The 22,583-nt window shown below is 41.5% G+C and overlaps 1 protein-coding gene across 1 annotated transcript in view; it reads right to left on the bottom strand.

The window, feature by feature from the left end:
• Window positions 1-22,583, bottom strand: part of PXDNL (peroxidasin like) — a 285,265-nt gene that overhangs the window by 62,363 nt on the left and 200,319 nt on the right. Inside the window, exons 13-16 of the mRNA XM_007058778.4 lie at window positions 22,226-22,338; window positions 19,719-19,875; window positions 16,840-16,948; window positions 15,103-15,260 (exon numbers count right to left, since the gene is read on the bottom strand). Of these exons, the coding sequence (XP_007058840.2) occupies window positions 15,103-15,260; window positions 16,840-16,948; window positions 19,719-19,875; window positions 22,226-22,338 (537 nt within the window). The remainder of the gene's footprint in view (window positions 1-15,102; window positions 15,261-16,839; window positions 16,949-19,718; window positions 19,876-22,225; window positions 22,339-22,583) is intronic.

Genomic DNA, 22,583 nt, shown 5'->3' with positions numbered 1-22,583 from the left:
TTTCCCATGTTAAGACAGACGAATTCAAACTGGAACAGATGCAGAGAAGGGCTACTAGGATGATTAGAGGAATGTAAAACCTACCATACGAGAGGAGACTTAAGGAACTTGTCTTGTTTAGCCTAACAAAAAGTAGGCTGAAGAGATATATGATTGCTTTCTATAAATATATCAGAGGGATAAGCACGAGGGAGGGAGAGGAGTTATTTAAGTTAATGGCCAATGTCGGTACAAGAACAAATGGATATAAACTCTCCATCAACAAGTTTAGGCATGAAATTAGATGTTTCTAATCGTAAGAGGAGAGGGTTTCTGTGTAACTTTGAAGCTGTGACCCTGCATCTATTCGCCCTGTGTTTGAATCTGATCAACTCAGTGTAACACTGCTGTATGCCAAATAAAGATACCTGAGTGACGAAAGCTGGAGTCGAACTGAGTTCTTGGGAAACTGAGTGGAAAGAGGTCTCGGAGGGAATCCCAACAAGGACTTCAGTAACTCAGCCAGAGGTTATGGCACTATTGCAGGAGTAGGTGGGTGAGGTTCTGTGCCCTGCAACTTATGGGAGATCAGACTAGATAATCATGATTGTCTATTTTGACCTTAATGTCTATGAGTTAGCCACCTCTGCAACAGCTTCTCTTTTCCATTTATATCCCTGCCCCGGACTGGCCATGTGAGAGGTAGGGAAACTGGTAATGCCTCACATGCTGGGTTGGAAAGGAATACACCTCAAACTTTCTTTGCCTCTGATTAACTCCAGGTTATGATATAATGGAATGACAACATACAACCAATAGTTTACAATACAATACAACACAACACAACCAATTGGTCTAGTAGGACCAATTCTTTCAAACTACAATAGTGATTACTTGGATCCATCTCTACTTATATGAACTATGTAGACGAATTGCATTTAAATTATAATTTAAAACATAATAGCAGTAAAGAATAAACTCTAAGGTAAATGAGAGGAACGGTGCTTTGGAGCAAATTACCTGGAATAAAATAATAGAACATAATAAACAAATTATTATTTTAATATTAACTACCCTGTACAGGAAAAAGAAAAGGAGTACTTGTGGCACCTTAGAGACTAACCCATTTATTTGAGCATAAGCTTTCGTGAGCTACAGCTCACTTCATCGGATGCATACTGTGGAAAGTGTAGAAGATCTTTTTATATACACACAAAGCATGAAAAAATACCTCCTCCCACCCCACTCTCCTGCTGGTAATAGCTTATCTAAAGTGACCACTCTTCTTACAATGTGTATGATAATCAAGTTGGGCCATTTCCAGCACAAATCCAGGGTTTAACAAGAACGTCGGGGGGGGGGGGGGGTCACTTTAGATAAGCTATTACCAGCAGGAGAGTGGGGTGGGAGGAGGTATTTTTTCATGCTTTGTGTGTATATAAAAAGATCTTCTACACTTTTCACAGTATGCATCCGATGAAGTGAGCTGTAGCTCACGAAAGCTTATGCTCAAATAAATTGGTTAGTCTCTAAGGTGCCACAAGTACTCCTTTTCTTTTTGCGAATACAGACTAACACGACTGTTACTCTGAAACTTGTACAGGAAAAAAGATGCATAATTTCTGAACTAGAAGTTCAGATTCCATCAGTACATGCAAAGTTGTCACCCCTCTGAATCTTTTATATTAAAGATTAAAAAGTAACATGAAAACAAACTCAAGGCAAAGACTGGTTTTATAGTAAATACATTTGTTATTAGCGCTGAGAAAAAGTTAGCTGGAATTTCTTCTTACTGAAAAATGCCTATTGGACACAATAATTCCTTTGAAGCTTACCTCTGCAGATGTGGAATTGGGTGTGGCTAGTTCCAGAGGGAAGGAGGGTGCTATGAACAAATAAATCATTCTGAGTGATTTGAACAAGCTTTGTTGTCTGTCACTGGAGATTCTAGAGCAGATGCCAAATCTAGTTGGATCCCATAGAGGTAATACAGTTGGTAAACAGGGGGTGCTATAACAAGGTGGTCCAGTAAAAAGTGCGGTGAATCATGGGATTCAAATCTGAAAGAAATGCATCGAAGATAGCCACAGCTGGAGACAGGACACTGAATGAGGTGAGCCGGTACTCTGGGGTGGTACTGAGAATTCGCTTTCTCGTGTGCTTGGGTAGCTGGTTATTTCTCAGATGCTCAGCATGTATTTGATAGCCATATGTGGGGTTGGGAAGGAATTTTCTCCCATGTCAGATTGGTAGTGACCTTGGGGATTTTTCACTTTTCTCTACAGCATGAGGTGCAGGTTGCTTTCCTAGATCATCTGGGTCTACATCATTTATCCAACTCCCTGCCACTGCAGGAGTCTCATGCATAGACACACCTCAGTCCCTCCTATTCTCTGCCTGTGGCATACACTAGTTTAGTCTCCTGAGGGCTGTGATACCTTGGTCTAATTTCAGTTGTTGGGTTTGCAGTTGCTGGGCGGTGTTGGTGGCCTGTGATGTACAGGAGGCCAGACTAGATGATCTGGTGGCCCCTTCTGACCTTGAATTCTATGACTCTGGTTCAGGCCTTTCGCTGACAAGAAGTGCCCACAGATTGATCATAGGTACAGTTCACCCATCATCCAGACAATATCATACAGCGTTATATCATATATATAAATCATATACACAGAGTCAATGACAGCAGGGCTCTTAAAGAAGTATCTTTCCAGTGGGAAAGGAGGGACAGAGGAACAACAAAGAGGACCAGCTGCCCACATCTGATAGATCCAGGCTCCATCAATCTCAGGTGTTCCATCCCGCCTGGATCCATAGAATTAACAGAATTAGGAATTCCTGTCTCTTCCTCACTCCGAAGCCCTGTAAGCCCCTACCCAGTGAGGGGCCAAAGGGACAATCATCCCTTTAATTTTGAAATTAATTTCTCATTTTATTACATAGTAATAATAGACAGCATGTTTAAAACAAACATAAGGAAATACTTCTTCATACAACACAGAGTCAACCTGTGAAACTTGTTGCTAGGGGATGTTGTGAAGGCCCAAAGTATAAATGGATTCAAAATAGAATTAGAAAAATAGGTCCGTCAATGGCTATTAGCCAAGATGGCCAGGGACACCACCACAAATTCTGGGGGTCCCTGAGCCACTGACTGCCAGAAGCTGGGATTGGATGACAGGGGATGGATCACTTGATAATTGCTTTGTTCTGTTCATTCCCTCTGAACCAGTGGTGCTCAGCATGCAGCCTGTGGGCCGAATGCAGCCCATCAGGGTAATCCGCTGGTGGGCCGCAAAACAGTGTTTATATTGACTGTCCGCAGGCACGGCCACCCACAGCTCCCAGTGGCCGCAGTTAGCCATTCCCGGCCAACCGGAACTGCGGGAAGCGGCAGCCAGCATGTCCCTGTGGCCCGTGCCGCTTCCTGCAGCTCCCATTGGCTGGGAACAGTAAACCGCAGCCACTTGGAGCTGCGGGCGGCTGTGTCTATGGATGGCCAATGTAAACACTGTCTCGTGGCCTGCCAGCAGATTACCCTGGCGGGCCGCATGCGTGCTCTGAAGCATCTGGCTCCAGCCACTGTCAGAAGAAAGGATACTGGGCTAGATGAACCATTGGAGTGACCCCGCATGGCCATTCTTATGTTTTAATAATGGTATGATTGTATATTAACTCCATATTAAAGAACAGCAATAGAGGGATTTTTTTAATGTTCCACCTTGCAGTGCTTTTCATTACGATACTGAAGGAAGAGCCAGAGAATTATAAATTTGTAATCTTGCGTTAAGCAGTAGTGAGGATACAGACATGGACAGTTACACTTCAGGGAATACAGCTGTACCATCAAAGTCCTCCAATTTAGGCCCCAGCACCACCCGCTGAAGCCTTGAGGTCCTCCACATGATCTCTGAAACTCAGGAACAAAGTCACTCAGTTAAATCTTCTGCTTCTTCTTCTTCCGCATGGCTGGGGTAGACAAGCAATTACAATTTCACCTGAACTTTATCGCGTCAAATGGCTACATCAGAAGTAGCAGAATTTATTGCAGTGAGGCCTCCTTCATATTCATAAATTGGGCATTAGGTAGTAATATGTTTGATGGTTTGTCATAGGGAACCATACTCACTTGCTGGGGAGTCCTTGATTTTCCATTTGTGCATTAGATGTCTACATCTACCATTGTTGGTTTGGATTCAGTTCAGAGTTGACCAAGATGACTATGGAAGATTGAACCCAGGAACCTTCTGCATGGGATCCAGCACAAGGTGCTTATTTTTTAAGTCTTGTTTAGCCCAATCTGCTTTCCAAACCTCCTTCTGATCACAGTGTGATTGCATTAGGCAAAGTGGATGTTCCCAGAAAGGCTTGCAAGACTTAAGAGATGGGGCGGGGGGCACTGTCAAGGTCTTGGTGGATAGGAAGACATCTGTTTTCCTGGATTCGTTGAGGTTCACGGAGTGTTGCAGCAATTCAGCATATCAGTGGGGGAGCAAAGTTAAACAGAACATGTAGCTATGGCGTTGGTGTCAACTTTAGGGTTCCAGTGATGCACCACATCACTGTATTCAGCTGGGTGTCAACAAGCCGCATCTGCTCCATATGGGTGAACAATATTCAGCTACTGAAAATACAAGTGCTATTGCAGATGTTCGCAACTCTGAGGCTGGTGCACCCCAGGTTGTACCTGCTAGTTTCTAAATTATGTTGGCTCTCATTTTTAACTTTGCAGTTACCTTCTCAAGGTGATCATGTAAGGTAAGAATGCGGTCAAGTTCCACTCTGAAGTATGCTGGCATGTAATTATGTTGCACATTTTTACCACAGAAAGCAACTTTGTGTGTTTTTGGCATTCCTATTATCAAAAGGCTTTCTGGAACAATATCTGTGAGGAGGATATACTAGGAAGCAACTGGGAGTAAGGGGAATGCAAATAACCCACTTCAAATCCATTCTTTTGAAGCTATGCCCTGGAGAGGAAAACCCATTGTCTACTACTGGTTCTGAAAACTCCATCTCAAAGACCCCATAACTGGACTAAACATGTTCTAAGGTGCTTGTTCAGAGCTGAAACTGTAATGAATTTATCACCAGAAAATAAACCCTTTGGGTGATGTTTGGAAAGACTCCTTTGGTTGATATATCTGGTGCGCTTATTAGCATGCATTTAGGTTCTTCTATTGTTTTTATTTGTAGTCTCTGTAGTGCTTTTATCAGAAGAATAAAATAGGCTTGCATAGAAAGAACTGTGTGGTAACTTATAACTGTTGACAATTCCTCATGTCCATCTCTGAAGAGAAAGCAAGCAGGAATCCCTGGGCAGCTTGCCTCTGCTGGGAATAACATAGTGAAGGCAAGGAACTGTGAAGCCTGGAAATACCCCAGGAAGAAGGGAGAGAGACATGAGTCTCCACCCATGCCAGGCTACCGCAGGGGAGCTGGAAGCTTAAGAGTGTGTGCAACCATACAAATATAACAATTTCAAAGGGATAAAAAAACCATAGACCTACAAGGCACTTAAAATGAAAGAACAGATGAATAGACCATGTAAACTTCTTCTCACCACCTCACTGACATATCTGACCTGACCATCCACATCTGGGCTGTTAGATTGGCTGGGTTCCAAGGTAGAATCTAAGAATGACACTCCAGCCAGCCAATATCATCATGCACATTAAGCCATTCTCTGAGGCTGCAAACAAGAGAGCCACCTAGTGCCAGCTGTAACTGCGGTTTGTTTGATGTGGATATATGCCCACCAGAAACTGGACTGAAAGCACCAGGTGAGTAAGAAGAACTGACAGATTCTAATGGTGTTTGGTCTCTATGAACTTGAGGTGCATTTGAACCAATGTTCTGCAAATGATGTTTATATATCCACCACCAATATCTCTTTCTAATTGTGTCACAGACATTCTGAAAACTCACAGAATATTATGTGAGAGATGAATGTGGGGGTGCTCAGTGGTGAATGATTATCTGTACCCCAAAATGGGGTTTATGGAATGGATTTCTAAGATGGTGTGTTGGAATGTCAGAGGAGACTAGATAATAGACTAGTGGACACACTGTCTGAAAGACAAACTGACACTTGGCTCAGTTTCAACAGTGCCTGAATTTCCAAAAAGGATTATGTTGGTTCTGGCTTTTTTTTTTTCTGCAACTCAAATGGGGAGCCCATCTAATTTAGCTTGTAGTGAAGGCTTACATGAGACTAAATATGTGACTTTGAAATCACTCTTCCTAATGATTTGTTGCATTTTCTAATAATCATAAGAAAGCTGTTATTCTCTGAATCACTGGTTACAGGCTCCAGAAGGGAAGAAATGCAGATATCTACTGGGGCCTATTCAATAACCATGGTTGGCACAGACGATCTGTTGTCCCCAGATTCCAGTCTAAAAGTGGTAGAATTGCACTCAAAGATGGATAAGGGCAAGATACCCAAGACCTGAACTGCATGCTCTCAGAGAGATGAGGAAAGAGGGCACTTAGCCCTGTAACTATGACTTTGTGAAAAAAGATACCATACCATCTTAGCCATGTAAGAGCTGAAAAGGAATGTTGTACATAACCCTTCCTGCACTCATTCTTCATAAAGAATTCCAGGTAGAACAGTGCTCGATACCACGGAAAAAAATAAACCAAGTGGAGAGAGCAGAAAGTGTGTTTTAGGTGAACAAATCAAATATAGGAAACAAGAAGCATTGTTGTTTATAGAGTGAAAGAGATTACAAGTTTGCTAAAAGGATTCCATTAGTCAAGTGCTAGCAGCCGTTATCATGTTTCTGCATTTTTTGGACTAGAACAAGCTCTTAGCATAGAGAACAATTGCCTCATTAAACACATGCCATCTCCCTCTCGTATTCTGCCATCCAGATGCACTTTTAACACCTTTTACATTATTCACAAAATGCCTTGATTTGTTACAATGACTTCAAAGTGTTCTTCAGGACTCCTGGTGAGTCAAAGTAATAAAATTCAGGGAAACATTTAATGTAACCTTAGGTGAGTATTTTTCTACTCAGCTCTCTATGCGTGAAATTCACCTAAGGCTTCCCTTTCGGTAGTTTCACTGCATAGTGAAGGAAAGCCACTATAGACTGGTTGAGTCAGGGGACTGCACCTTCCCAAGCAATCTTCAATGATCTAAAACTCAAAAAAGAGTCCTACAAAAAGTGGAAACTTGGTCAAATTACAAAGGATGAATATAAACAAATAACACAATTATGTAGGGACAAAATTAGAAAGGCCAAGGCACAAAATGAGATAAATCTAGGTAGGGACATAAAGGGTAACAAGAAAACATTCTACAAATATATTAGAAGCAAGAGGAAGACCAAGGACAGGGTAGGCCCATTACTCAATGAGTGGGGAAAGACAATAACAGAAAATGTGGAAATGGCAGAGGTGCTTAATGACTACTTTGTTTCGATTTTCAACAAGAAGGTTGGTGGCGATTGGACATCTAACATAGTGAATGCCAGTGAACATAAGGTAGGATCAGAGTCTAAAGTAGGGAAAGAACAAGTCAAAAATCACTTAAACAAGTTAAAAGAACGAGGAGTACTTGTGGAACCTTAGAGGCTAACAAATTTATTTGCGCAAAAGCTTTTGTGGGCTAAAACCCACTTCATCAGATGTATGCATATATATATATTCCTATTGTATTTTCCACTGCATGCATCTGATGAAGTGGGTTTTAGCATATATATATGCACACACACACACACACACACACACAGAACATGAAAAATGGGTTTTGCCGTACCCACTATAACGAGAGTGATCAGTTAAGGTGAGCTATTATCAGCAGGAGAAAAAAAACCTTTTGTAGTGATAATCAGGATGGCTCACTTCCGACAGCTGACAAGAAGGTGTGAGTAACAGTAGCGGGAAAAAATAAGCATGTGGAAATAGTTTTACTTTGTGTAATGACACATCCACTCCCAGTCTTTATTCAAGCCTAATTTAATGGTGTCCAGTTTGCAAATTAATTCCAATTCAGCAGTTTCTCGTTGGAGTCTGTTTTTGAAGTTTTTTTTTGTTGTCGTATTGCGTCTTTTAGGTCTGTAATTGAGTGACCAGGGAGACTGAAGTGTTCTCCGACTGGCTTTTTAATGTTATAATTCTTGACGTCTGATTTGTGTCCATTTATTCTTTTACGTAGAGACTATCTGGTTTGGCCAATGTACACGGCAGAGGGGCATTGCTGGCACATGATGGCATATATCACATTGGCAGATGTGCAGGTGAACAAGCCTCTGATAGTGTGGCTGATGTGATTAGGTCCTATGATGGTGTCCCCTGAATAGATATGTGGACAGAGTTGGCACTGGGCTTTGTTGCAAGGATAGGTTCCTGGGTTAGTGTTCTAAAACCACATTCTACAAGCCATTACCCTCTGAGGGTTACCAAAAGAAACTACACCATCTGCTCAAGAAACTCCCTGAAAAAGCAAAAGAACAAATCTGCACAGACACACACCTAGAATCCTGACCAGGGGTATTTTAACTGCTACCCAAGATCCATAAATCTGGAAATCCTGGATGCCCCATCATCTCAGGCATTGGCACCCTGACAGTAGGATTGTCTATGTAGACTCCCTCCTCAGGTCCTATGCTACCAGCACTCCTAGCTATCTTTGAGACATCACTGACTTCCTGAGGAAACTACAATCCATTGGTGATATTCCAGAAAACACCATCCTGGCCACTATGGATGCAGAAACCCTCTACACCAACATTCCACACAAAGACGGACTACAAGCCATCAGGAACAGTATCACCAATAATGTCACGGCAAACCTGGTGGCTGAACTTTGTGACTTTGTCCTCACCCATAACTATTTCACATTTGGGGACAATGTATACCTTCAAGTCAGTGGTACTGCTATGGGGACCCGCCTGGCCCCACAGTATGCCAACATTTTTATGGCTGACTTAGAACAACGCTTCCTCAGCTCTCATCCCCTAACACCCCTACTCTACTTGTGCTACATTGAGGACATCATCATCATCTGGACCCATGGAAAAGAAACCCTTGAGGAATTCCACCATGATTTTAACAATTTCCATCCCATCAACCTCAGCCTGGTCCAGTCCACACAAGAGATCCACTTCCCGGACACTACAGTGCTGATAAACGATGGTCACATAAACACCACCCTATACCGGAAACCTACTGACCGCTATTCCTACCTACATGCCTCCAGCTTTCACCCTGACCACACCACACGATCCATTGTCTACAGCCAAGCTCTGTGATACAACTGCATTTGCTCCAACCCCTCAGACAGAGACAAACACCTACAAGATCTCTATCAAGCATTCTTACAACTACAATACCCACCTGCTGAAGTGAAAAAAACAGATTGACAGAGCCAGAAGAGTTCCCAGAAGTCACCTACTACAGGACAGGCCCAACAAAGAAAGTAACAGAATGCCACTAGCTGTCACCTTCAGCCCCCAACTAAAACCTCTCCAGCACATCATCAAGGATCTACAACCTCTCCTGAAGGACGATCCCTCACTCTCATAGATCTTGGGAGACAGACCAGTCCTTGCTTACAGACCGCCCCCCAACCTGAAGCAAATACTCACCAGCAACCACACAACAAAACCACTAACCCAGGAACCTAACCTTGTAACAAAGCCTGTTGCCAACTGTGTCCATATATCTATTCAGGGGACACCATCATAGGGCCTAATCACATCAGCCACACTTTTTGCTGATGCATACTAACATGGCTACCACTCTGAAACCTTAAACAAGTTAGATGTCTTCAAATCACCAGGACCTGATGAAATGCATCCTAAAATACTCAAGGAGCTGACTGAGGAGATATCTGAGCCATTAGCAATTATCTTTGAAAAATCATGGAAGACGGGACACATTCCAGAAAACTGGAAAAGGGCAAATACAGTGCCCATCTATAATAAGGACAACCCGGGGAATTACAGACCAGTCAGTTTAACTTCTGTACCTGGAAAGATAATGGAACAAATAATTAAGAAATCAATTTGCAAACACCTAGAAGATAATGAGGTGATAAGTAACAGTCAGCATGGATTTGTCAAGAACAAATCTTGTCAAACCAACCTGATAGCTTTCTTTAAGAGGGTAACAAGCCTTGTGGATAGGGTGGAAGCAGTAGATGTGTATATCTTGACTTTAGAAAAGCTTTTGATACTGTCTCGCATGACCTTCTCATAAACAAACTAGGGAAATACAACTTAGATGGAGCTATTATAAGGTGGGTGCTTAGCTGGTTGGAAAATTGTTCCCAGAAAGTAGTTATCAGAGATTCACAGTCATGCTGGAAGGGCATAACAAGTGGGGTCCTGCAGGGATCGGTTCTGGGTCCGGTTCTGTTCAATATCTTCATCAATGATTTAGATAATTGCATAGAGAGTACACTTATGAAGTTTGTGGATGATACTAAGCTGGAAGGGGTTGCAAGTGCTTTGGAGGATAGGATTAAAATTCAAAATGATCTGGACAAACTGGAGAAATGGTCTGAAGTAAATAGCATGAAATTCAATAAGGACAAATGCAAAGTACTCCACCTAGATGGAACAATCAGTTGCACACATTCAAAATGGGAAATGACTGCCTAGGAAGGAGTACTGCAGAAAGGGATCTGGGGGTCATAGCGGATCACAAACTAAATATGAGTCAACAGTGTAACGCTGTTGCAAAAAAAGCAAACATCATTCCGGGATGTCTTAGCAGGAGCATTGTAAGCAAGACACGAGAAGTAATTCTTCCGTTCTACTCCGCACTGATTAGGTCTCAACTGGAGTATTATGTCCAGTTCTGGATGCCACATTTCAGGAAAGATGTGGAAAAACTGGAGAAAGTCCAGAGAAGAGCAACACAAATGATTAAAGGTCTTAAAAAAAAAAAGAACTATGGGGGAAGATTGAAAAAATTGGGTTTGTTTAGTCTAGAGAAAAGAAGACAGAGGGGACATGATAACAGTTTTCAAATACATAAAAGGTTGTTACAAGGAGGAGGGATAAACATTTTTTTTAACCTCTGAGGATAGGACAAGAAGAAATGGGCTTAAATTGCAGCAAGGGATGTTTAGGTTGGACATTAGGAAAAACCTCCTAACTGTCAGAGTGGTTAAGTACTGGAATAAATTGCCTAGGGAGGTTGTGGAATCTCCATCATTGGGGATTTTTAAGAGCAGGTTGGACAGACACCTGTCAGGGATGGTCTAGATAATACTTTGTTCTGCCATGAGTGCAGGGGACTGGACTAGATGACCTCTCAAGGTCCCTTCCAGTTCTATGATTCCCTGTGCAAAGTGGAGATGAGCTCTTTACCAGCTCCACACACAATGGGCTAAGGGGGTGACTATACGGTCAGAAAATATGTGGATCCAGTTGCCACAAACTTCTAAACCTCAGCTGATACAGTAGGGTCACAACAAATATTGCAGCCAAAGGATTAGAGCAGCAGCCAAGGACGAGCTGTATTGCTACCTTATTCCTGCTCGTGGTTTGTGGAGTAAAGTCCATCTCTCCCTGACCCTTGCCTAGTTACTAAGCAAAGCCCAATCATGAGGGATTTGTGTGGGGAAGAATATTTCAGTGAGTGCATCTGTCATCATTATACTCCAAAGAGACATTTGTAAAATGAAATTCAAAACAAAATCTGTATACTTTAACAGAGTCTGAATTCTTACTCATTGACTCCATTGATCATCCTCTAGGTTATTCTGCAAATCTCATTTCCATTTTCTCCTAACTGTGGGTTTTATCCCTTTCAGAGAAGATAATTTAAGGCTGTATATAAAGCTGAAAAGAGGTGCGAAGGATTTGCCCTTCTAAATTAAAGTAATGCTTCTAGGCAACAGCTGTTATCTTCAAATTTCAGCCCTAAATTTTTAACATAGCTCCTGGTTGTTATCTCTTTCAAATACTGGGAGATTTCTAGTAGAGAAACTTGTTTTCTGTAACTTTCTGAGGGCAAGAAATTTGGCGGCATGGGCAAAAATCTGGGAATATTGTGATACCTCAAACTTCCTAAATTCTGGTCATTATAGCAGAAACCAGCTCTTGGAGACTTATGTTACTGTGAATATTTATGTATTGAGAAATTTACATTATGCATATCATCAGGTTTCAAGATGCATACAAAATGTTGAAAATAAAATGTAGACAAATACGTCTAAAGTGTACTAAGAGGAATCTGGCTTATAAATGTTTAGGATTTAGGCTCATGCTTAGGATTTAGGCTCAGCAAGGGCTCTTTGACCATAGGATTTTCCTTCAGGTACAGATTTTGCAGAAAATAAAGACAGCTATATTATCGGTACTGCATGCAAGTAATAAAAATATAGTAGTATCTTCATGAACAATTTTGGGTACATTATAATATTCAGTTTTTAACAAGCAGCGAGTGGGTTTTGGACACTACCAGTTTTGGACACATCTGAGTTTACAAGCTCAAAGACAGAATCTGGTGTCTGTAAGATTCATTCTCTTCCTCTTTTTGAAGGGATACAACATTTTTGGTTATTCTGTGCTATTGTGTCATAATTAAGGCTAAGACCTGGTCATGGGTAGTTTTAGTAAAAGTCATGACAAGTAATGACTTTCACTATAAACACCCCTGACTAAATCTTAGCTGCTCTGGCCTTGCTGCACTGGGGGGCCTCGGGTCCATCCCCATCGACCACTGCTCTGTGGGAGCCTCAGGGCCAGCTGCCTGGGGCTGCTGAGCAGTGATTGGTGTGGCTACCCCGGGGCTGCTGCTCCCCGCGAGGGTTGCCAGGTGTCCAGTTTTCAATCAGAATGCCTGGTCGAAAAGGGACCCAGGAGGCTCCGGTCAGCATTGACAACCGGCCGTTAAAAGTCCGGTCAGCGCACTATCCTGGCACCGCACTGCGCCCCGGAAGCAGCCAGCAGGTCTGGCTCTTAGGTGGGGAGACCACCCTGAGCACTGGCTCCCCACTCCCATTGGGCAGGACCCGTGGCCAATGGGAGCTTTGGATTGGTGCCTGTGGGCAAGATCAGCGCACTAAGACTCCTCGCCCCCATGCCTAGGAGCTGGACCTGCTGCTGGCTGCTTCCAGGGTGCAGCGTTGAGCCATGACAGACAGGGAGCCTGACTTAGCCCCACTCATTGCTGACCAGGAGCCGCCCAAGGTAAGCCTGTGCCCCAACCCCGAGCCCCTACCCCCTGCACTAGCCCTGAACCCCTGCAAACCTGAAGCCCCCTCCTACATACCAAACCCCTCATCCCTGGCCACACCACAGAGCCTGCACCCCCAGCCAGAGCCCTCACCCCCCCACACACCCCAATCCCCTTCCCCAGTCCAGAGCCCCATCCTACACCCTGAACCCCTCATCCCCAGCCTAGAGCCCATAACCCCTCCTTCACCCAACCCCGTGCCTCAACCCGCAGCCCCCTCCCTAACCCCGAATCCCTCAGCCCCACCCCCCAGCCTGGAGCCCCCTCCTGCACCCCAAACCCCTCATCCCCAGCCCCACCCAGAGCCCTCACCCCCAGCCAGAGCCCTCATCCCCTCCCGCTCCCTAACTCCCTGCCCCAGCCTGGAGCCCCCTCCTGCACCATGATCCCCTAATTTCTGGCCCCACTCCAGAGTCCCCACCCTTCGTTAGAGCCCTCACCCCCCTCTCACCTCCCAACCCCCTGCCCCAGCCCAGTGAAAGTGAGTGAGGGTGGGGGAGAGTGAGCCACTGAGGGAGGGGGAAATGTAGTGAGAGGGGGGCGGGGCCTCGAGAAAGGGGTGGGGCTAGGGTGTTTCTGTTTTGTGTGATTAGAAAGTTGGCAACCCTACTCCGGGTGCTGCTCCAGCTGTCCCTGAGGCCGTTGCTCCGGCCACTGCTGGAGTGGTCCCCGGGTATAGCTGTGCAGGGCCGCCAAGCAGTGGCTGGCGTGGCTGCTCCCAGGGCTGCTCCGGCAGCAGCCGCTGCGGGGCCGCCTGAGTGGCTGGCTTGGGGGTGGCTCCGGCAGCAACCAGTGTGGCTGGCCCCGGGGCCACCTGAGCAGTTTGCCCTGGGGACAATTGTTTGGGCGGCCCTAGTGTTAGCCACGCTGGCCGCTGCAGCTGCGGAATTTCATGGAAGTCATGGAAAGTCACCAAATCTGTGACTTCTGCGACCTCCATGACAAACTTGCAGCCGTAGTCATAATTTATATTGCTGATTTTTAATATTGCAATAATAACTGAAATATCAAAATGGAAGAGCCCTATGAAATAATAGAAGATTTTGTATATTTTTTTGAAATACATATAATGTATAGACACCCTGTACTGGTCACACTCCTTCATTGACAAGACAAGATGGATTTGATAATATGAAATAAAGAAATGTGAATGAATAATATAGTCAATAGAATGCAACTGCCATTAGAGAGAAAGAGATGGAATTCTGAAGAAAAACAAAGAGCAACTCACACTAGAACAGTATGACAGTATCAAAAAGAGGATTAGAAAATGTAATTGCAGGCAAAGAAATATAGACAAGTGAATACAAAGAATACAAAGACAATTGTTTCTGCTACTGTAAGTACATTAATGCAGAAGTTGGGTACAAATGTTTCCTTATCCTTATCATTTCTCATCTGAAAGATGGTTCTTCTGCTACTGCAATTCCCTGTTACATTATGGGGCATTGATAAGAAACTCAATAAATGTCACCTTTGCCTTTAAGTCATTTCTGAACCAAAGCCCCATGATATAACGGGAACTGTGCCTGTGGAGGGGGCATCTTCCACAAGAGTAAAAGAAAGGTCCTGATTACTTGTGGTAACTAAAGCACTTTTCAAAAATGTTGACGTGTTAAGTCCAGTGTTACAGTCAATTTCCAGCTCTGGTAATTTGTTATATCCAAAATCACCCAATAGTTTCAACTAGATAAATGGTTTTTCACTTCTTGTCCTAAATTGTGCAGTGGTACTAGAGTAGAATGGCTAGGTGCAGTATAAACCCTGGGTGCAATACACTATGTATAATGGTTTGAGATCCTCAGTTCCTTCTGGATGAAAAACAGTATAAATAAAAGATATTATTGCAGGTCAAATTTCGTCGGTGAGATAAGCAATACATTGCAAACTGAAAAGATAGTAGCTTTTACTGATACTCACCTATTCCATCAAAATCAACATTCAGACCCTGTTTAACATGCTCCTGTATCAGCTGAAGTGTTTGCTCAAAAATCTCTCCTGCTCTTGCAATCTCTATAGTGAAAGGATCCCGTGGATAGTGAAATTGAGCCAACAGATCATTTGGAGTGAGGGGACGCCTGCAGAAATGAAAAGGACTTATTGAAACCAATATATTAAAACTAATTTCTATGTAGAAATATGACCAGAGTTTCTCTATAGATATTCAACATCTGAAAATAATCGCAAAGAAGTGAGCCTGCTTCAAGAGAATAGTTTTAAACTGATGGTGTGTAGAAACCCACATGCAATAAAATATTTAATTTTCTCCCCTTATATGGGTGTTTTCTGTATGTTATAGAGCAAAGCCAAAAGCAATCATGGATTGTTAACATTAAACAAAGGCAATGCGTTTGACCCTCTACAATGGGATATCACAGAAAATATTATTGCTCATCTGACCCTCAGACTCTCCAACAGCCAACTCATAAAAAGACATTTATGGTATTTTCAAGGAAAGAACATTCTACCTTCTCCTCACCATCCTTTCTGGACTAGTTTTTGATTTCCCTTTTGTTAAAGGAAAAAAGCATTTAGAAAGAAAACCGTGTCAATTACTTGCCCCTCCAAATAAAGGGATAGCCTACTATTCACCCAGGAATGGCTGAAGGCTACCATAAAATTCAAAGGTTAGACTGAATTGACCTGAACTTTATGACTAACAAGAAAAAAGGAGCTCCGGTGTCTAGCCACACTGCAACATATTATTGCCTTTACCTTCCACACTTAAATGCCAAAGAAATATAATACAGTTACTGTCCGTTCATGGAGGGAATCATAAGATAGTGATTTCACCAAGAAAACAAAAACCTAAGGCTCACAGAGGAATGAAAACTTCTCAGGGTTAGCACTGTCAATCCCTTTTTCTGTACTGTACTGCAGCAGTGACAGCCTCTAAAACTTAACTGCTTTTTCTACAACTTTGCTCCCCTCTGCATTGCACAATGGAGGAAGCACAGGGACTAAAGAGACCAAACACTTTGTTCCTGTCCTGAAGAGAAGGAGGAAAAGCAAAGCTAACTTTTTATGGATGTTCTGTTTGGTTCTTTCCTCCTGTTTCCAAAGCTTTGGCTACAGAGTTCCTGCCTAGGTTAGCCCTTGGCAAGAGGGCACATTGAAGCAGTAAGCCACATAAAGTAGCCAGGTGGCAGTTGAATGGCGATAGAGATGGGCCTAAAAGGTGAAATACTAAAAAAATATGTTTTCTGACTTTGCTCAGTGTTGAGCAGCATGACCTTCCCTCTGAAAGTTTAACTGATAATGACTGCTACTAAGAAACCATGTCCTGGCTACAAGCAAAAATATGTTTTGACTACAAGCCATGTCCTGGCTACAAAAAAAAAAATGTTTCATTACAGGACACTTTTTTGAATGCAATGTTGTTGTAGCTGTGTTAGTCCCAGAATACTAGAGAGATAAGGTGGGTGAGGTAATATCTTTTATTGGACCCACTTCTGTTGGTTAGATAGACAAGCTTTTGAGCTCTGTGTAAGCTCAAAAGCTTGTCTCTCTCACCAACAGAAGTTGATCCAATAAAAGATATTACCTCACCCACCTTGTCTCTCTAATATTTTTTTTTTGTAATTTAAAAACATCTACAAGTTAAGCAGAATAAAAATATGAACATTTTCTGTGAGCAAAGATCAAATAAATTCTTACTGCGAAAACAAATGTCTTCTTGTGGAGTTAATTGCACTGTCAACTTTTTGGATGGCATTGAGAATGGATGATTCAACAAAGTTATCACCAGCTTGTCTACCTTGCGTTACTGCAAAAAAAAAAATCCATAGTTTGAGAAATGTCTCATTTTTAAAGTTCAAATTTATGTGATATAAATAGCACTTAATAACATTTGGCATTTTAAAGTGACAAGCCTTACAAGAACAAAAAAAGCTGTAAATCCTGACATTTATATTAGGCATTGCAAAGAATAGACAATTATCTTCCATACAATAATCCTAGCTGGCATGTTCAGCATTGGTAAAGAGATACAGGAATTTTTCACCTTCAGATCACTGGTTCAGATCCAGTTAGTAATGACAGACGGTTATCAACATACAGCTGCTTAGTGACTTTTGTGAAATGAGTCTCACTTCAATTCCTAGAGGAGAAAGAGCCCCCAGAAATCATCATAATAGGAATTGAATCTCAGTAGAAAGGTCACAAGGACAAAGTACACTGAGCTTTCAACAACATTTTGGTCATCATAAAAGGAACCAGTCTGAGGTCCCCAAACCCCAATTGTTAAGAAACCATAAACATTGTTTTTTAGGAACAATGCACTTCTGGGGCAAGGCGCTCAGCACACACAATCAAACAAGAGCCACATGTTCACACGCTGTCACTCTTTTGTCAGAGTAAAGCAGACTGGCCATATTGAGGGAGCCTCACCATGAAGCAGTACTATGAAGTTACATTTGAAAAAGGAAGTTAGCATCATAAAAATGAAGCATCTGGGAATAGGCAGAAGGGTATAAGGTAAACTAAATAGGACTTGTAAAAACCTTTCCATCACAGACAAGCTCTAGAACACTACAAAACCCCAAGACCAATAAGCAAGAGAGTCCATTCCCATCATCTCACCCATTTTCCAATTAGCCCTTGCTCCCTAGTAAAAGCCAGGAAAACAGTGGAGCTCTCCAACATGAGAGGTTCATTGTGAAAACGGTAGGGTAGTGATATCTGATGAGTTTATTAACTCATGTAAATTAGTCACAATGGTAGTTCAGATTAAGTGGTGCTTTCTCAGGAGACTATATATACTGAGGGAAGTTACGGGTTGCTCAGTGGAGCAATCTACACAACATACAGCAGCATGTTTAAAAAAGCTACAAGATACTTTGGATATAAATGAGAGAGCACATAAAATTTTATATGGGATAATACATGCAATATATTATGCTCAATTGACGTCACTACAAAAAAAGAATAAATAGAAGATAATATGCATGGATCGTTGTTACTGTTGTATAACAGAATCTACATACTTTACTATTACTTTGGGGGGGGCTTATAAAAGATAAAGGCCCATTCTTATTTAAATTTTATTTACATTTTTATTTAAATTGTACCAATCCTTTGTCAACTACAAAATAAGCACGGGAGCCCCTTACGGAACAAACTTGTTAAACCCTCAATTCTCATCGGTCCATTCTCAGAGATTGACAGAACCAATAAGATTTCCTGACTCTGAGAGAAAATACTTTGCCCAAATAGTTTTTTGTACTCTAGAGCGAGAGCGTGCACACAGATGCCACAATACAGGCATTTTTAGCATGCAACCCTAAATGGCTCCAAGAACAACCCCCCTGACAGTAGACATACAAAACTGTGCCATGCAAAGCCATTAACATCATCCTCCCATTTGTCTTTGGATTCCTTAGTCATTAGTAATGCATTGTTAAATTACAGTTTGTAGGTTAGAATTAATTGGGAGATCAGCACAGATGGTAAAATTACTGCAGCGTGTTCAGAAAGTACCATCTTACATTCTTAAATTTTGTATTTTATTACAATGACCTTTAAATGGGTACACACAGGGAAAGAGCAAAAAAAGAAAAGAAGAGGGGGGGAAATCACGCAACATTTTTTCTTGATGATTTCTTCATGCACCAAGTCACTCCAATTGTTTTGAATGCAGTAGAGTTTTCTTCTTAAAAAGAAAAAATGTGATGTAACCCAAGGCATACCATGCAGCTGGTAAATCCCCTTCTAGTGACACTCAATCAGACTGCCACATGATAATTGTGTTACAAATCCCAGAAATAACTTTTTGTTGGATACAATTAAATTGTGATGACATTCTTTGTTTTATGCAGTGTTGTTGTAGTCATGCTGGTCCCAGGATATTAGAGAAACAAGATGAGTGAGGTAATATCTTTTGTTGGACCAAATTCTGTGTAAGCTCGTCTCTCTCACCAATGGAAGTGGTCCAATAAAAGATATCACCTCACCCACCTTTTGTTTCTCTAATATTCTTTGTCATATAATTTTCATTTAATCATAATGTATCTGCCTCTTTCCTTACTTTTGAGGGGTTTTTGTTTTTTTAATCCATAATATTCTTTTAACTTTTTTTTTTTTTAATAATAAGTGAAATACATTCTCAAGCTTAACTTTCCCTCAGTTCAATTTTGGGTCTCAAAGAAATTCTACTTCTTGAAAGGTATTATTGCTTTAACAAACACTTTAAAAAAAGATATTTGCTAACATTATACAGGACCTGCTTTTGAAATGGCAACCAGTACCTCAAAGCTATTTGGGGACAAACTGCTCTTGGTTTAACAAAAAAAGACAAGGATAACGGTAAATGTTCACGAGGGGATCATTTTCCTTGACATATATTTCATTTTCCTTGATGTTTAACATTATAATGTCTACTAACTGGAGAAAGAGAAGAGTGCTGTCAATTAAATATTTAATAAAAGCATATTTACGATTTGCCTGTCAAATAACTCTACAATTATTACAACTCAAGACACTAGGCAGATTTTCAGAAATTGAAACATTAGTAGAGGAACAGCTACTTGGAAACTTACTGGTAACAGTCAGCACCATACTGGTTGTAGCCAGGCCAAAAGAGTTCCTTGCAACACATTCATATCTCCCCTGGTCTGCTTGTCCTAAGTCTCTGATTGTAAGAGTGCCATCCGAGTTCACATGGAATTTGCCACTCTCAGTAATCTGAACACCAGTCTACAAACAAAAACACCCAAAGTGCATGTTATTGGTGTCTCTTGATTTCTTCTCAGAAAAGGTGGAAAACTATTACTAATGAAACATCTCAAATCAACTACTGACTAGAGGTAGTCTGATTCACGAAGGCCCTCAACACATGGAACAATTTTTGTCAGGGACTGAAAAAGAATGTTTTAGATTCCACCACAGACAGGGCATAGGAATATAAATCAGAGTGCTTCAAAGTTGGGGGGTGGGGATCTGCTTTGTTTTTCTTTCCCATTAATGTGCTACTCCCCTCCCTCTTACTGCTTTATCTGTACCCAGTAATGTGCAAAGGTGACCTGGGAAAACACTGTGGAGGTAGGAGAAGTTCTTGGTGTAACTAACCGAATGGCTGAGTACAAAGGACTATTTGGGCAAAGTATTTTCTCTCAGAGAGTCAGGAAATCTTATTGATGCTATTAGCCTCTGAGAATGGACCAATGAGAATTGGGGGGTTAACATGTTTGTTTCACAAAGTGGCTTCTTTGCTTATTTTGTAGTTGACAGGAGTGGTACAATCAGTTCAGAGCTAAATACAAATTTTTTTTCTTTATCTTCTATAGAAAAAAGTAATAGTAAAGTGTTAGTTATTGATTATATTTAAATTAGGAGGCTTTCTTCACAACTGAAAATAAAAGGAAATGTATAGAGTCTCCAACAGTGTAGCAACTTAAAGTTCTGGAAGGGAGTCTTGTGTATGTAAAAAAGCCCTAGCAAGAATTCCATCAGGACAGGTACCATATAGGCTAAAACTAAGCCCCAACATGGGAGCATGCCATGAGTGGGGCTGCAGGAGGAGAAGGGCAGATTGGGCTGGGAGCAGGATCTCAATAGCACAGAGTACTTTGGAGATTCTAGGGTAGGAGTGCGAGCTCTGATGGTTTGGTCATGTAAAGTGCAGTTCCGACAACTATATGGGTAGGGGAGTCCAACAGATGAAGATTGAAGAAAAAAAAGATACAGGCCAGTGAAGGAATACAGATAATGCAAGATGGCACTTGATATAAAAATAATAAGGTAACTATTGTTATGCAGATAATTAGTTTTGTTGTTAGGTAGATCAAGATGATTTAAAAAGGTATTTTGGGTTAGTTAAAACCACAAACTAATTTAAGCTCGCCAAAACCACTATAAGAGGAAGGGTTGTGACCACTGCTACAGGAAGAGTCTGAGAGAAGCAGACAGTAGCTGACAGAAATAAGTGCAGCTCACAGCTAAGTATAGGATACAAAAGAGGGTGTTGAACAATGAGCAACGAAGACCACGAACACCTGGTGATGTAGTGGGTCCTCCTTTTCACTCTAATAAGGTCATTGCTTATAGTATGAGGGAAGCATTATTGCAGTAGAGGTTTATAGTCATTTTGAGTACAGCGTATGGGATGTATTTCCTTTGGTAAAAACCAATCAGCTTTTGGGAAATAAAGGTACTTTCAGTGAATTTTCAACTCATAGCCTTATTCTTAGAACCAGATCCAAAAATTACAACAGCCAACCCAAGGAGACGTGGTGGGATGTCATAAAGAAAGACATGTTAGCATGTGGTATGATAGAGGATATAGCATTGAACATAGCACTTTGGATAGAGAGGACTCAGAGTGGACTCCGTTGATGGGATTAACGCAAGACAGATGACGACGACTTTGTAGATTCTAGTGCAGCTCCAGGTTATAGCATTACCTCTAGACAGAACTGCAATGATTTAGAGCAGTCCCCTGGGCCACCTAATTTATGCAGGAGGCCATTTCAGTCCCAAAGAATCCCAAGACTTTAAGTATGGCATAGCACACTCTTTCAACCCTTGTTTTGTACTTTTACTGAAAACAGGCTATGGTTAAAAAAACTTTTATGTACAGTAGATTTGTATAGAGCTTGTAATCTTTTAAAGCCTTCCAAAATGTAATAATTTAATGAATCTGATCTGTTTTGGATGAATTTTAGATTGTCAAATTGTTTTAAAAGAAGAATATGTTGCTTTTAAGAAATAATATTTAGGATCAACTTATGCCATCCACTTGTGTTGCTCTTAATCTATAATCAGGGACTGAATCTGCCCTTAGATTGGCTTGCTAATTTCTGATGTAAAATAGCAAAAATACAATACAGGCCTTTAAATGATAGACTAAATTGCTGAAGTTTGCTCTTTGTCATTTTCAAAAATATTAACAAATATTTTTAAAAGAATTGTTTGAGGATTATAATAGGTGTCTGTATTTTGGTAAAAGCTACAGCTGCAACTAAACAACCCTGGGTCCATTGCTTTTAAAGTTCTGTATCAGCTAGACAAGACCGAGAGCCCCATAGATATAATCAAGTAACCCTACCTTGCTCCAGCTGATTGTGGGCTGAGGTTCTCCATGTGCACTACAAGGAATCTCTACATTTTTTCCAACCTCTGCGCTGGTATCTTGCGGAAGTTGAGAAAATACTGGCAGAGCTGCAGAAAACACAAACACACATTCCTTATATTGTCATCTCTTCTAATACCCAACAGTGTCATTGAGTTACACTTTCCTGGATTGACTAGGTTTGCCATGACTAATAGATCCTCAGCTGGTGTAAACTGTTATAGCATCATTGACCTCACTGGAACTATGACAATTTATATCAGTTGAAGAGCTGCCCCTCGGAGCTTAGTTACTGTAATGAGAACAACAAAGCCATGCTATCCCATGTAATTAG

The sequence above is a fragment of the Chelonia mydas genome, chromosome 2 (genome assembly GCF_015237465.2).
Source record: "Chelonia mydas isolate rCheMyd1 chromosome 2, rCheMyd1.pri.v2, whole genome shotgun sequence".
In the NCBI taxonomy this organism is placed as follows: Eukaryota; Metazoa; Chordata; order Testudines; family Cheloniidae; genus Chelonia; species Chelonia mydas.
This window is presented reverse-complemented; position numbering and strand designations above follow the sequence as displayed.